This window comes from Physeter macrocephalus, chromosome 2 (assembly GCF_002837175.3).
Source record: "Physeter macrocephalus isolate SW-GA chromosome 2, ASM283717v5, whole genome shotgun sequence".
Lineage (NCBI taxonomy): Eukaryota > Metazoa > Chordata > Mammalia > Artiodactyla > Physeteridae > Physeter > Physeter macrocephalus.
Window position 1 is genome coordinate 27,101,282 of NC_041215.1, and position 15,003 is coordinate 27,116,284.

Sequence of the window (15,003 nt, forward strand, 5' to 3'; positions counted from 1 at the left end):
ATCTTGCTGTGATTTATATCAAAGAGTGTTCTTCCTATGTTTTCCTCTTAGAGTTTTATAGTGTCTGGTCTTACATTTAGGTCTCTAATCTATTTTGAATTTATTTTTGTGTATGGTGTTACGGAGTGTTCTAATTTCATTCTTTTACATGTAGCTGTCTAGTTTTCCCAGCCCCACTTATTGAAGAGACTGTCTTTTCTCCACCGTATATCCTTACCTCCTTTATCATAGATTAGTTGACCTTAGGTGCGTGGGTTTATCTCTGGGCTTTCTATCTAGTTCCATGATCTATATTTCTGTTTTTGTACCAGTACCATATTGTCTTGATTACTGTAGCTTTGTAATATAGTCTGAAGTCAGGGAGTCTGATTCCTCCAGCTCCACTTTTTTCCCTCAAGACTGCTTTGAGTATTTGGGGTATTTTGTGTCTCCACACAAATTTTAAGATTTTTTGTTCTAGTTCTGTAAAAAATCCATTGGTAATCTGATAGGGATTGCACTGAATCTGTAGATTGCTTTGGGTAGTATAATCATTTCCACAATATTGATTCTTCCAATCCAAGAACATGGTATATCTCTCCATCTGTTGGTATCATCTTTAATTTCTTTCATCAGTGTCTTATAGTTTTCTGCCTACAAGTCTTATGTCTCCCTAGGTAGGTTTATTCCTAGGTATTTTGTTCTTTTTGTTGCAGTGATAAATGGGAGTGTTTCCTTAATTTCTCTTTCAGATTTTTCATCATCAGTGTATAGGAGTGCAAGAGATTTCTATGCATTAATTTTGTATCTGGCAACTTTAACAAATTCATTGATTAACTCTAGTAGTTTTCTGGTGGCATCTTTAGGTTTCTCCATGTATAGTATCATGTCATCTGAAAACAGTGACAGTTTTACTTCTTCTCCAATTTGTATTCCTTTTATTTCTTTTTCTTCTCTGATTGCCATGGCTAGGACTTCCAAAACTGTGTTGAATAATAGTGGTGAGAGTGGACATCCTTGTCTTGTTCCTGATCTTAGAGGAAATGGTTTCAGTTTTTCACCATTGAGAATGATGTTTGCTGTTCATTTGTCATATATGGCCTTTATTACGTTGAGGTAGGTTCCCTCTATGACCAATTTCTGGAGAGTTTTTATCATAAATGGGTGTTGAATTTTGTCAAAAGCTTTTTCTGCAACTATTGAGATGATCATATGGTTTTTATTTTTCAATTCCTTAATATGGTGTATCACATTGATTGATTTGCGTATATTGGAGAATCCTTGGATCCCTGGGATAAATCCCACTTTATCATGGTGTATGATCCTTTTAATGTGTTGTTGGATTTTGTTTGCTAATATTTTCTTGAGGATTTTTGCATCTATGTTCATCAGTGATATTGGTCTGTAATTTTCTCTTTTTGTAGTATCTTTGTCTGGTTTTGGTATCAGGGTGATGGTGGCCTTATAGAATGAGTTTGGGAGTGTTCCTTCCTTTACAATTTTTTGGAACAGTTTGAGAAGGATGGGTGTTAGCTCTTCTCTAAATAATTGATAGAATTCACCTGTGAAGCCATCTGGTCCTGGGCTTTTGTTTGTTGGAAGATTTTTAATCACAGTTTCAATTTCATTACTTGTGATTGGTCTGTTCATATTTTCTATTTCTTCCTGGTTCAGTCTTGGAAGGTTATACCTTTCTAAGAATTCGTCCATTTCTTCCAGGTTGTCCATTTTATTGGCATAGAGTTGCCTGTAGTAGTCTCTTAGGATGCTTTGTATTTCTGCGGTGTGTGTTGTAACTTCTCCTTTTTCATTTCTAATTTTACTGATTTGAGTCCTCTCACTCTTTTTCTTCATGAGTCTGGCTAATGGTTTATCAATTTTGTTTATCTTCTCAAAGAACCAGCTTTTAGTTTTATTGATCTTTGATATTGTTTTCTTTGTTTCCATTTCATTTATTTCTGCTATGATCTTTGTGATTTCTTTCCTTCTGCTAACTTTGGGTTTTATTTGTTCTTCTTTCTCTAGTTTCTTTAGGTGTAAGGTTAGATTGTTTATTTGAGATTTTTCTTGTTTCTTGAGGTAGGATTGTATTGCTATACGCTTCCCTCTTAGAACTTCTTTTGCTGAATCCCATAAGTTTTGGATCATCGTGTTTTCATTATCATTTGTCTCTAGGTGTTTTTTAATTTTCTCTTTGCTTTCTTCAGTGATCTCTTGGTTATTTAGTAACGTATTGTTCAGCCTCCATATGTTTGTGTTTTTTACATTTTTTCCCTGTAATTGATTTCTAATCTCATAGCTTTGTGGTTAGAAATGATGCTTGATGTGATATCAATTTTCTTAAATTTACTGAAGCTTGATTTGTGATCCAAGATGTGGTCCATCCTGGAGAATGTTCCATGCACACTTGAGAAGAAAGTGTAATCTGCTGTGTTTGGATGGAATGTCCTAGAAATATCAATTAAATCTATCTGGTCTATTGTGTCATTTAAAACTTGTGTTTCCTTATTAATTTTCTGTTGGGATGATCTGTCCATTGGTGTAAGTGAGGTGTTAAAGTCCCCCACTATTATTGTGTTACTGTCGATTTCGTCTTTTAGAGCTAGCTGTTAGCCATTGCCTTATGTATTGAGGTGCTCCTACGTTGGGTGCATATGTATTTATAATTGTTATATCTTCTTCTTGGATTGATCCCTTGATCGTTATGTAGTGTCCTTCCTTGTCTCTTGTAACATTCTTTATTTTAAAGTCTATCTTATCTGATATGAGTATTGCTACTCCAGCTTTCTTTTGATTTCCATTTGCATGGAATATCTTTTTCCATCCCCTCACTTTCAGTCTGTATGTGTCCCTAGGTCTGAAGTGGGTCTCTTGTAGACAGCATATATATGGGTCTTGTTTTTGTATCCATTCAGCCAGTCTGTGTCTTTTGGTGGGAGCATTTAATCCATTTACATTTAAGGTAATTTTGTTTTTGTAGGTCCTTTTCTTCTCTTGTGTTTCCCACTTAGAGGAGTTCCTTTAGCATTTGTTTTATAGCTGGTTTGGTGGAGCTGAATTCTCTTAGCTTTTGCTTATCTCTAAAGGTTTTAATTTCTTCTTCGAATATAAATGAGATCTTTGCTGGGTAGAGTAATCTTGGTTGTAGGTCTTTCCCTTTCACCACTTTAAATATTTCCTGGCACTCCCTTCTGGCTTGCAGAGTTTCTGTTGAAAGATCAGCTGTTAACCTTTTGTGGATTCCCTTGTATGTTTTTTGTTGCTTTTCCCTTGCTTCTTTTAATATTTTGTCTTTGTATTTAATTTTTGATTGTTTTATTATTGTCTTGAATATAAATAATTTTTAACTTAATTTTGTACCTAACTTATTATTCTCTTTAAAAACCATTTATTCCCTAGATTTGCACCAGTTGAATTTTAATGTTTTTTATACATGAATTTTCTTTTAAATCATGATTTCGCATCTTATATAGTTAATATAATGTGTCAATGTCTGGGAAGACATTACAAAGATGTTCTTAAAACATTTCACCTGAGGGCTACTTTGAAAGGAAAACACTCAAAATGAATATTTAAATTTGGTTTGTTGTTCCTGTTGTTATTTATTTTAAAAACCATTCATATTAATTCTTCTCATTTGGCACAAAATATAATATTAGTCACTTTAGCTAAATGAGACAAATTTCTGATAAGGTTTGAAATTCTTCTATATGTCAGTTCTCTCCCGATTTTTCAATAAATATTACCACCCTGATTATGCAGTCTTTGGTCAGTTGTTTATAACAATCAAATTATTTTTTACTTCAATTTTGTACAACATTTATGCCAATTACTCAGAAACATATATTATCACAATTCAGCACTTTTTTCCTGATTAATTATAGTATCCACTATCATTTTTCTCCATGCTAAACCTTCTAGGTAAATTCCTTAAAAGTTAATGTCTATATTTTTCCCGTTTTAATATTCACACTGCCCAATATGGTAATGCATGCAAAATAAATCAGTTTAAACAAAGCGCAGTGAAAGTGAACAAGACACAGATCTTTAAAGAATCACAAGGCCCATTGATTTGGCGAAAGATTAATACTAAACCAGTAGCATATTTGATTCAAAGTTGCCTTGTTAACTTTATTTAGGTAACTTTATTTTATGAATTCACTGAGTTTCTAGGCAATTTTCAAATGGGACTCCGCTAGTTGTGAAAGGTGCTGGATAGCTTGAAGAGATTATTGAAGAAGATATGGCAGGATTCACTGTATGACAAGTTATGCTTGTCCTTCTGACATCTTTACTTTGATGGGCTAACCAGTTTTCGAGAGGAAGCACTAACTACTCAATAATGTTAGAAATGTGAGGTTCAGGTAGCTGAGTGTCTAACTCAGTGTGTCTAAGGAGAGGTGATTTGTATTACAAAGTTTTACTTTCATAGGTGATTTTTTTCAAAGTCACTTAAAAACCTGAGGCATTCATTTTAAGACAATATTCATGGATGGCATTTTTCAAACCATTTCTAAATCATCTAATCTATTTTGAAACTGGGCAATTTTGTTGGAAAATTTTTTTTCTTTTTATCATAAATTGAATCAGTATTAATGATTACATTTTGTTATGTGTGGGTTGGGGGGGGTTGTGATATATTATGTAAATTTCCAGACATAGAATCTATAAAGGAAAAATATAAGTTTTCCCAATCTACAACCATCATGAGGACATTATAGGCTCCACTAATTATCATCCTCACTTTACCAAAAATTCAGTAACCCTTCATATTCTTCAATTTGATTCCTTCTTTGTTTTAAACGTTTTCAAATAAATAAGATTAAAAAATAATATTGTAAAAAATATTATGAATAAGATTATATTTCCATTGTCCCTCAGTGGAAAAAGACCAAAGCAAACCATTCATGGCTCTGTGGCTCAAGTACTGTGGATAAAGTGAGATAACATGGAAGTCATACATAAGAAATAACTATTAAATCAATAATAAGATTTGCCATTTAATTGATTATTGAATGAATTTTTGAAAAAGTAGAATAGAATATAGCTTAGACATTTTTTTCTTATTTTGCACATATGTTAGCACTGTACTGATCAATATAAAATAGAAAATTATTTATAAATATCTAGTATTTTGATTATTTTTATTTTTTCCAAAAATTTTCCTTTGTGAAATCATTCACTTTCAAATTTATTCTCAAATTTTCTGTATATTTATGTATATATGTATATGTGCATGTGTTTAGATACATACGCACACACATATATTTGTATTTATATATGTCAATATTTGAAGAAGCAGATGTGTATATATATATAAATGGAGATTAACATGATGTGACATCCTTATAGCGTTTCATTTATTCTGCATGTAAAATGACAAATGTATATTATTGGTGCTGTACACGTTCTCTGGCTCTAAATGTAAATTTTAATTTTGTTTCCAAACTAGAGAATACTATATCACTATGGTTAAATGGGTAAGCAATACCAAGACGGTGGTCAGATGGTTAAATCGACCTCAGAACATCTCCATCCTCACAGTCTGTGAGACCACTACTGGTGCTTGTAGTAGAGTGAGTATAATTTACTTTCCTTTATGCCTAAAATATAATAGTTCATGCTGCCTTTCAAAGGAAAATTAAACAATTCTTTGTGCAAAGACTTCAATATTTAACTTCCAAAGCTATTAGGAGTGTATACTTTAATTCATAAATCTTCCATACTTTGAAGTAAGAAATATAGATGATAAACGGAAGAGAACAAATTAAGCTTTAAAACAATGAATTCTTATATGGTATAAAGGGTAGTCCAAGCCATGTTAGTTTCATTCTCAAATGTAGGCTTTCTCTCTACTTTTTGACAGTGATTAACTTGAGAATATGTGATATTTCTTTCCTGTCATCCTTAAACAATTCCAAAAATTCATCTTTTTTTCTGTAGTTCAGATTAGTCTTCTAAAATAAGTGTCTCTGTCTTTAAATTATCTAAAAATAGTAAAAAAAAAAAAAACACATGATTCTTCAGCAACTATGTTTTGAAAGTAGGTTGTATTTCAATTTCTATAATCATATTTTATAAACTCTGCAATAGAGTCTATATGTGTCATTTTAAGGTTCTTAGTAAAGGGAATACTTTAATAAGTTTAAATTGCTATATTACATATTTGGTACTTGGTAAAGGGTTCTCAATTATTTAACAACAGAATTTTCAAACTTATGCTTCTGGACAAGATGGAGTAAATGTTACCAGCCTTGCATCTCTATAGTAGTCCACTGTAACACTTTACAAAATATATTAAACAACTATATTCAGACATTGGACAATAAGGCAGTCAAAATATAAATGGTCAAATGAAGCTATGGCTTCCTACTGGTGACACATTTGAGGCCACAGTGCAAGGAGATGGCATCCAAGAAAAGTACAAGTGTATCACTAATCCAAAGGTAGGGAGAATCAGAGTTTGAGACTACTGTGGTGGCTGAATTTTGCAGGACAAGTACCACAGCATAGGAGCTATATATAAAAGAACTTCAGCAATATATGTAAAGGTCTCTTAAGTCTTTATCTCAGTGCTTAGCTGTGCAAGTAAAGGGCCTGCCTCAGAGAGGGAAGCAAATAGAGAATCTGCAAGTTGCACAATACTTGGAGACTTTGGAGTAATGAACAGCAAAAATAGAGATCTCTCACTGAAAACCCTAAGCATTCAACTCAGAGCCCAGAAAGAAAATGTATTAGGAATAGAACTATTCTAGACTCCTTCTAATAAATCTTTTAATCGAACTTGAAAGAATTGAGTTCATCTGCCTGTAAACTGGCTGCCTGCCAGAACAAAGTTTACTCTTTAAAATAATTAAAAATTCATTCTGAAAAATGTAGCATTCACAATATCAATCACACAATTAAAACATACTATATATGTAGAGACATAGAAAATATAACTCACCCACCTCCCCCAAAATAAGAAGCAGACTTACAAAGGATATAGATACTGGAATTAACAAACAGACTGAAAATATTTTAAAAGCTTTTAGCTATTTTTGTTATTTAACAAATTAAAGGATGGTCATAATTAGTAAACAGATGAGAAGTTTCAGTAGCTAAATATAAACTATAAAAACGGAACAAGGAAATATCAGAAACTGAAAAATGCAGTGTCTGAAATGAAAAATTGCCTGGATGAGCTTAACAACAAATTGGACACTGTTGTAGTCAAGGAAATATAAATAATTCAAACAGAAGTCTTTAGGGAAAAAAGCCTGGAAAAAAAAAAAGAACAAAGCTTTAACTACCTGTAGAACAATATAAACTGGTATATATGTAAAATTTTATATACAGAAGGCAAAATTTGAAATACCAGGGCAGAAAAAAATGTGAGAATGTAAAATGTAAAAATGTAAGAATGTAAAAAAATGTAACAACGACTTAAATAATCAAATTTGATGAAAAACCATTAATCCTTATATCCAAGAAGTTAGCAAATCTCAAACAGAATAAAGACAAAGAAAAAACTACGTCACCACATAGTACATAAATTAATGCCAACAAAAGATTAAGAGAGGAAATTTAAAGTAGCCTGAGAGAAAAACACATTACATATTGGGAAATATAATGATGAGAATTATGGACTGTGTCTCACCAGAAACAATGCAAACCAGAAAGCAATGGAAGGAAGTCGTTATTCAAGGACTACATCCTATGAAAATATCTTTAACAAATGAAGACCAAGGAAGATATTTTCAGATAAATTGGAACTGAGATAATTCATCAAATGTAGATCTGCATAAGTAACAGGAAATGAAGTTATTCAGGATAAAATAAATGACATCAGATGAAAACTCAGATCAAAATGAAGGAAATAAAGGTGCCAAATAAGGTAAATATGTGAATAAAATAAAATAATTTCTAGTACTTAAATTTTCAAAAAGGTAATTAAGGAACTTAAAGTAGTATACAATAGAGATATTAATAGAATAATTTCATAATGATATAGTGTGAATTGATTAGGAAGATATAACAATTCTAAGTACCTATGCTTCTAATAATAAAGTTTTTAAATATTTAAGCAAAAGCTGACAAAACTAAAGAAGAAATAGAAATATACGGAGACTTAAATATTATTTTCAATGTATTTGATGAAATCAGTAATCAAAAATCTGTAATGATAGCAAAGATCTGGACAATACTATCAACAACTTAAACAAATTGATATTTAGGAAAAATTTCACTCAACAACTATATAATAAACAATCTTTTCAAGTGCAAGGGGAATATTCAAAAATCTCAAAGTGCAGAAAGTGAAATCAAGCAGAGTATATTGTTTGGCTACAAGAGAATTAAATTAGAAATTAGTAACTAAAAGATATTTGGGAAATTGACAAATATTTGGAAAATTAAAAAAACATACTCCTAAATAATTCATAAGTTAAAGGACAAATCACAAAAGAAATTTAAAACAATTTTAAATTCAAACATAATGAAAACATAGCAGGTCCAAATATATGGGTGAAGCAAAATGATGTTTAAAATGAAGTTTATATATTTAAATGCGTATATTAGAAAAGGAAAAAGGTATTGAATCAATGGTAAATCTCCAAGTTATGAAGCTAGAGAAAGAAGTACAAAATTAGCTCAAAGTAATTAGAAGGATTGAAATATAAAAAGAAAAACACAAATTAATAAAACACAAGACAACTATAGAGAAAATTGGTGAAAGCAAAAATTATTTTAAAAGATGAATAAAATTGATAAATCCTTATTTGTACTGATGAAGAAAAAAAAACCCCACAAACTACCAATTTCAAGAATGAATGGCCCAGCGCGTGTTATGCTTAGTAAAATAAGTCAGACAGAAAAAGACAAATACTGTATATTATCACTTATATGTGGACTCTAAAACGTAAAACAAATGAATGAATATACTCACAGATATGGAGAACAAACTAGTGTTTACCAGTGGGGGTAGGGGCTTAAGAGGTACAAACTACTATATATAAAATAAATAAGCTAGAAGGATATATTTTACAGCACAGGGAATATAGTTAATATTTTATAATAAGTTTAAATGGAGTATAATCTATAAAAATTTTGAATCACTATGTTGTACACTTGAAAATAATATAATATTGTAAATCAACTATACCTCAACAAATATAAGAATGAGAGGGGACATCACTATAGAGTATAAATATTTAAATGGTAATAAAGGAGTTGTGTGCCAATAAATTCTCAAGTATATGATATGAAAAAAAATTATTTGAGAAGTAAAAATGACCAAAAGTAGCATCTGAAGAGGAAAAACACTGGAATAGTTCTATACCAATTAGAGAAATTGAATTAATGATTACAAATCTTCCCACAACAAAAACTCCAGGACCCAGTGGCTTCAGTGATAGATTCCTTTAATGACTTAAGGAATAAAAAAGGTCACATGAGTCATCAAGGTGGCAACATAGGTCATTCCAGACTTCAGTCCCTCTCAGAAGAAGAAAAAAAGCAACTATCCATACACAGGACACCACCGTGAAAATCCTGGGACATGGAAGTGAGAGTGAAGCACCCCCCTGGACCACAGAGACTGAAGAGAACCCATTAGAAGGATAAGAATAGTGCCTACACTCTGATTGCATTGCCCCTCCCCCAGGCCAGCATAGTGCCACACCGAGAGGGGCCCCTCTGGGCCTACAGTTTCTCCAGTAGGAAAAAAGAGATCCCAAAGTGGACATCTAGCTCCCCCAGAATTGTGGGTTTTTTCATGGGAGGCCCACTTGAGTCTTGCCTCCAGAGGTTCATGGGGGGAATTTGGAGGATTAGTCCACTGGAGATGAGATCGTGATGGAGAAGGGTGGGCTGGAACTTATAGTAACCAACTCTCAGATCTTGGCAGACAGAGTTCATCTTCCCAGTGGTGCTCAAGTAGAAATCCAAAGCAGCAAGTTTGCCATCTGTAGAGCCAAGACAGTGACCTCGTCTGGCCAGGGTACTAGGTTTGTAGTTCTGCCTGGCTCAGGACCCCAAATGGGAAGCATAATCACCTGTTCTGCAGCCCTGTAGAAGGAAGCTAGTTCATAGCTCTGCCTACTGCTGAGTGCAGCTCAGCACTCTCTGACCAGGAAGCCTGGCCAGATCACTCAGGAAGCTCTATAGACCAGTAGCACCTAAGTGAGCAATGAACCCAGCCAGTGGCTTTGCCCTCCTGCAGAACCAAAGCTAATGGCTCCATCTGACCAGGGAGTTTGGTACACAGCTTAGCCTGATTCAGTCTCTAAACAGTGAGCCTTGCCACTCTTGGATCCTGTTCTGTGGGCTCACCCAGGCAGGAAGCTAATTCTTAGGCCCACTCAGTGCTGCATATAGCCTCTAGTCCCACCCAACCTGTAAACCTAACCAGAGCACCCAGGATGCTGCATAACCCATCCTACATCCTCACTTACAGTGGCATTTGAACAGTGAGTTGGGCCACTGACTATGCCCATCTACAGAGCAAAACCCTTGGCCCTGTCTTGTCAGGAAACTCATTGTGCAGTTTTGCCTGATTTGGAGCTCCAAACAATGTGCTGTGCTGTCCTTGGGGCCCATTCTGCTGCCCTCCCTGAATAAGGAAGCTGATTTATAGCCCTTCCTACTGCACTACCCAATTCTGCCCAACTACGAAGCCTGATGGGAGAAATAGTGTAGCCCATCCTACCACCATGCTTGTGCAGAAAATCAAGCCAGTCCTATATAACAGTTCCCTGTCCGTGGCACCCCTACACATACACCTCAGAGCTTGGGAAGTGGTTTTGCCCCAATATAGACCCCAATAGCAAGCTCCAGCTTCCCAAGGATGTTACCAGCTGACCCCAAGCTGACCTGACTGATGAAGGGCTGTCTCTGTCAAAGCAAACCTGTAAAGTTTAGAAGAGGAGAACCCTTACTCAAACGCCCAGACACCAAAGTAAGGGAGCAAGGATCACAAAATATCAGGTAAACATGACACTACCAAAGGATACTAATAAAACTCCAATAACTGACCCTAAAGAAATGGAAATCTGTCTAAGTTATCTGCTTGAAATTGGGTGTTATAAGATATCGTATGTAAGCCTCATGGTTACCGCAAAGGAAAAGCCTATAATAATTATACAAGAGAGTATGTTCATGGAGTCCGAACATACCACTACAAAACTTCATCAAATCACAAAAGAAGACAGCAAGACAAGAAGCAAGGAACAAATGGATCTGTAAAGCCATAAAACCAAAAAACAATGAACAAAATGGCAATACTAAGTCCTTACCTATTAATAATTACATTAAATGTAAGTGGATTAAATTTTCCAGTCAAAAGACATAGAGTGGCTGAATGGATTAAAAAAAAATGCAGTAATATGCTGCCTACCTATATTGACTGAAAGCAAAAGGATGGAAAAAGATATTTCAAGCAAATGTTAAACAAAGGAAAGCAGGGTAGCTATACTTGTTTCAGAAAGATATAGACTTTAAGCAAAAAAATGGCAATGAAAGACACAAAAGGTCATTATTTAAAGATAAAGGGGTCAATCCATCAAGGAGACATAACAATTGTAAAGATTTATGCACCCATATATAAATATATAAAATAAATACTAACAAAACTAAAAAGATAAATAAACATCAATACAATAATAGTTGGAGAATTCAATACCCACTTTCAGCAATGGGTATATCATCCAGAGAGAGAATCAAGGAAATAGTTGATTTTAACAACACTATAGAGCAAATGAAGCTAATAGACATATATAGAATACTCCCATACAACAGCAGCAGAATACACATTCTTCTCAAGCTCACATGGAACTCTTTATAGGATAGATTATATGTTAGGCCACAAATCAAGTCTCAGCAAATTGAAGATTGAAGTCATACCAAGTTTTTTTTTCTGATCGCAATGGTATGAAACTAGAAATCAATAACAGGAGGAAAGTTGGAGAATTCAGAAATACATGGAAAGTAAACAACACACTCTTAAACAACCAATGAATCAAATAAAAAATAAAAGGGGAAATAGAAAAGTATCTTGAGACAAACAATAATGGAAACACAATATACCAAAAGATATGGGAATTATTTGAAGAAGGTCTAAGAGGAAAGTATATAGCTATTAATATATACATCAAGAAAATAGAAAGATGTCAGAAAACAACCTAATTCTATATCTCAAGGAACTAGAAATAGAAGAACAAATTAAGCCCAAAATTAGCAGAAGGAAGGAAATAATAAAGATTAGAGGAGAAACAAATGAAATGGAGAGTTGGAAAACAATAGAAGCAATTCATAAAACTAAGAGCTGGTTCTTTGAAAATATAAACAAAGTTGGAAAACCTTAAGTAGATTGACCTAGAAAAAAAGAGACAGGACTAAAAGTTTTTAAACATTATAAATGAAAGAGAGAACATAACAACTGACATAGATATTGCAGAAATACAAAGGTTCTTAGAAGACAACTATGAACAATTATATACCAACTATTTGGACAACCGAGAAGAAATGGATAAATTCCTAAGAACATCGAACCTACCAAGAATGAATCATGAAGAAATAGAAAATCTGAACAGACCAATTTCTACTAAAGAGGTTGAATGAGTAATCAAAATCCTCCCAACAAAGAAAAGCCCAGGACCACATGGCTTCACTGGTGAAAATTACCAAGTATTTAAAGAATTAACACCAATCCTTTCCAAACACTTCCCAAATGTCAAAGAGGAGGGGACACTCTCAAACTCATTTTATGTGGCAGGCATTACTCTGATATTGCAGCCAGACAAGGATGCAACAAGAAAAGAAAATTAAGACCCATATCAATGGTGGATATAAATGTAAAAATTCTCAACAAAATACAAGCAAACTGAATTCAGAAGCATATTAAAAGGATCATATACCATGACCAAGTGAGATTCATCCCTCAGATGTAAGTGATTCAACATATGCAAGTCAATAAATGTGATACACCACATTAATAAAATGAAAGATAAAAATCATCTCAATAGATGCAGAAAAAAGCGTTTAACAAAATTCAACATCCATTTATGAAAAAAACTCTCAACAAAGTGGCTATAAAGGGAACATATTGCAACACAATAAAGTCGATATATGACAAACTCATAGCTAACTTCATACTCAATGGTGAAAAGCTAAAAACTTTTCCTCTAAGATCAGGAACAAGACAAGGATGCCCACTCTCACCACTCTTATTCAACATAGTACTGGTAGTTTTTCAGATAAGAGAAAGAAATAAAATCCATCAGAATTAGAAAGGAAGAAGTAAAATTGCCTCTATTTGCAGATAATATGATTTTATACATAGAAAATACTGAAGACTCCACCAAAAACCATTAGATCTAATCAATGAATTCAGTAAAGTTGCAGGATGCAAAATCAATGTACATTAATCAGTACTATTTATATATAACAAATTATCTGAAAAAGAATAAAAGAAAATGATCCCATTTACGATAGAATCCAAAACAATAAAATATTTAGGAATGAATTTATCTTAGGAGGTGAAAGATATCTATACTGAAAACTATAGGACACTGATAAAAAAAAATTGAGAAAGAGAAAAAAAAGCAAAGATGTCTTGTGTTCATGGATTGGAAAAATTAATATTGTTAACATGTTTGTCTGTAGATTTAATGCAATACAAATCAGATTCCAGTGGAATTTTTTTACAGAAATAAATAAAATATTCTAAAATTTGTATGGAGCAACAAAAAGCCCTGAATAGCAAAAGCAATCATGTGAAAGAAAATCAAAACTGGAGGGATCATACTCCCAGATTTCAGACTATACTAAAAAGCTATGTTAATTAAAACAGTATGATACTGGAATAAAAATAGACACATAGACCCATGGATCATAATAGAGAGCCCAGGAATAAACTGCCACATATATATCCAACTGCTATTTGATAAGGGAGCCAAGAACATGCAATGGGAAAAGGACAGTCTCTTCAAGAAATGGTGCTGGGAAAACTGTATAACCACATACAGAAAAATGAAATTGGACCCCTATTTATACCATTCACAGAAATTAAATCTAAATGGATTAAAGACAAATAAAATACATGAATCCATAAAAAATCCTTGAAGAAAACAAAGGGGAAAACTTTCTTGACTTTGGTCTTGGATTGGATTTTTGGATATAACATCTAAAGCACAAGTAACAAAATGAAATGTAAATTATGTCAAATTAAAAAGCCTCTGCACAGCAAAATAACAGTCAACAAAATGAAAAACCAGCCTACAGAATGGGAGAAAATATCTGCAAATCATATGTCTGATAAGGGGTTAATATCCAAAATATATAAAGAACCCATATACCTCAATAGCAAAAAAGTAATAATCCAATTAAAAAATGGGCAAATGACCTAAAGTAGACATTTTTCAAAGAAGATATTCAAATAACCAATGGTATATGAAAAGTGCCCAACATGTCTAATCATTAGGTAAATGCAAATCAAAACCATAGTGAGATATCACCTCATACATGTTGGAATAGCTGTTATCAAAAAGACAGAAAATAACAAGTATTGGTGAGGAGGTGGAGAAAAATGAATCCTTGTGTTTTGTTGTGGGAATGTATATTGGTATATCCACTATGGGAAACAGTAAGGCAGATACTCAAAAAATTAAAAACAGAACTACTATATGATTCAACAATTCAACTTCTGGGTATATATCTGAAGGAAATAAAATCACTATCTTGAAGAGATATTTGCAACCCCAATGTCATTGCAGCATTATTTATAATAACCAAGACATGGGAAAAATCCTAAGTATTCATCAGTGGATGAATGGATAAATATGTCATATATATGCAATGTAATACTATTCAGCCATTAAAAAGGAAATTTTGCCATTTGTAACAACATAGATGGACCCTGAGGGCATGTATGCTAAATGAAATAAGCTAGACAGCACAAGACAAGTACTGTATGATCTCACTTATACATGAAACATAAAAATGCAAACTTATAGAAACAAACATTAGATTTATGCTTTTTAAAGTCAG

The 15,003-nt window shown here is 33.1% G+C and overlaps 1 protein-coding gene across 2 annotated transcripts in view; it reads left to right on the top strand.

The window, feature by feature from the left end:
- DPP10 (dipeptidyl peptidase like 10) overlaps positions 1–15,003 on the top strand; it is a 685,210-nt gene that overhangs the window by 573,850 nt on the left and 96,357 nt on the right. For both annotated transcript variants that reach the window (XR_002890440.2, XM_024114996.2), the window contains exon 11: positions 5,432–5,555. Coding sequence is in view for 1 of the 2 variants with exons in the window: in XM_024114996.2 (XP_023970764.1) it covers positions 5,432–5,555 (124 nt within the window). In the remaining variant the exon portion in view is untranslated. The remainder of the gene's footprint in view (positions 1–5,431; positions 5,556–15,003) is intronic.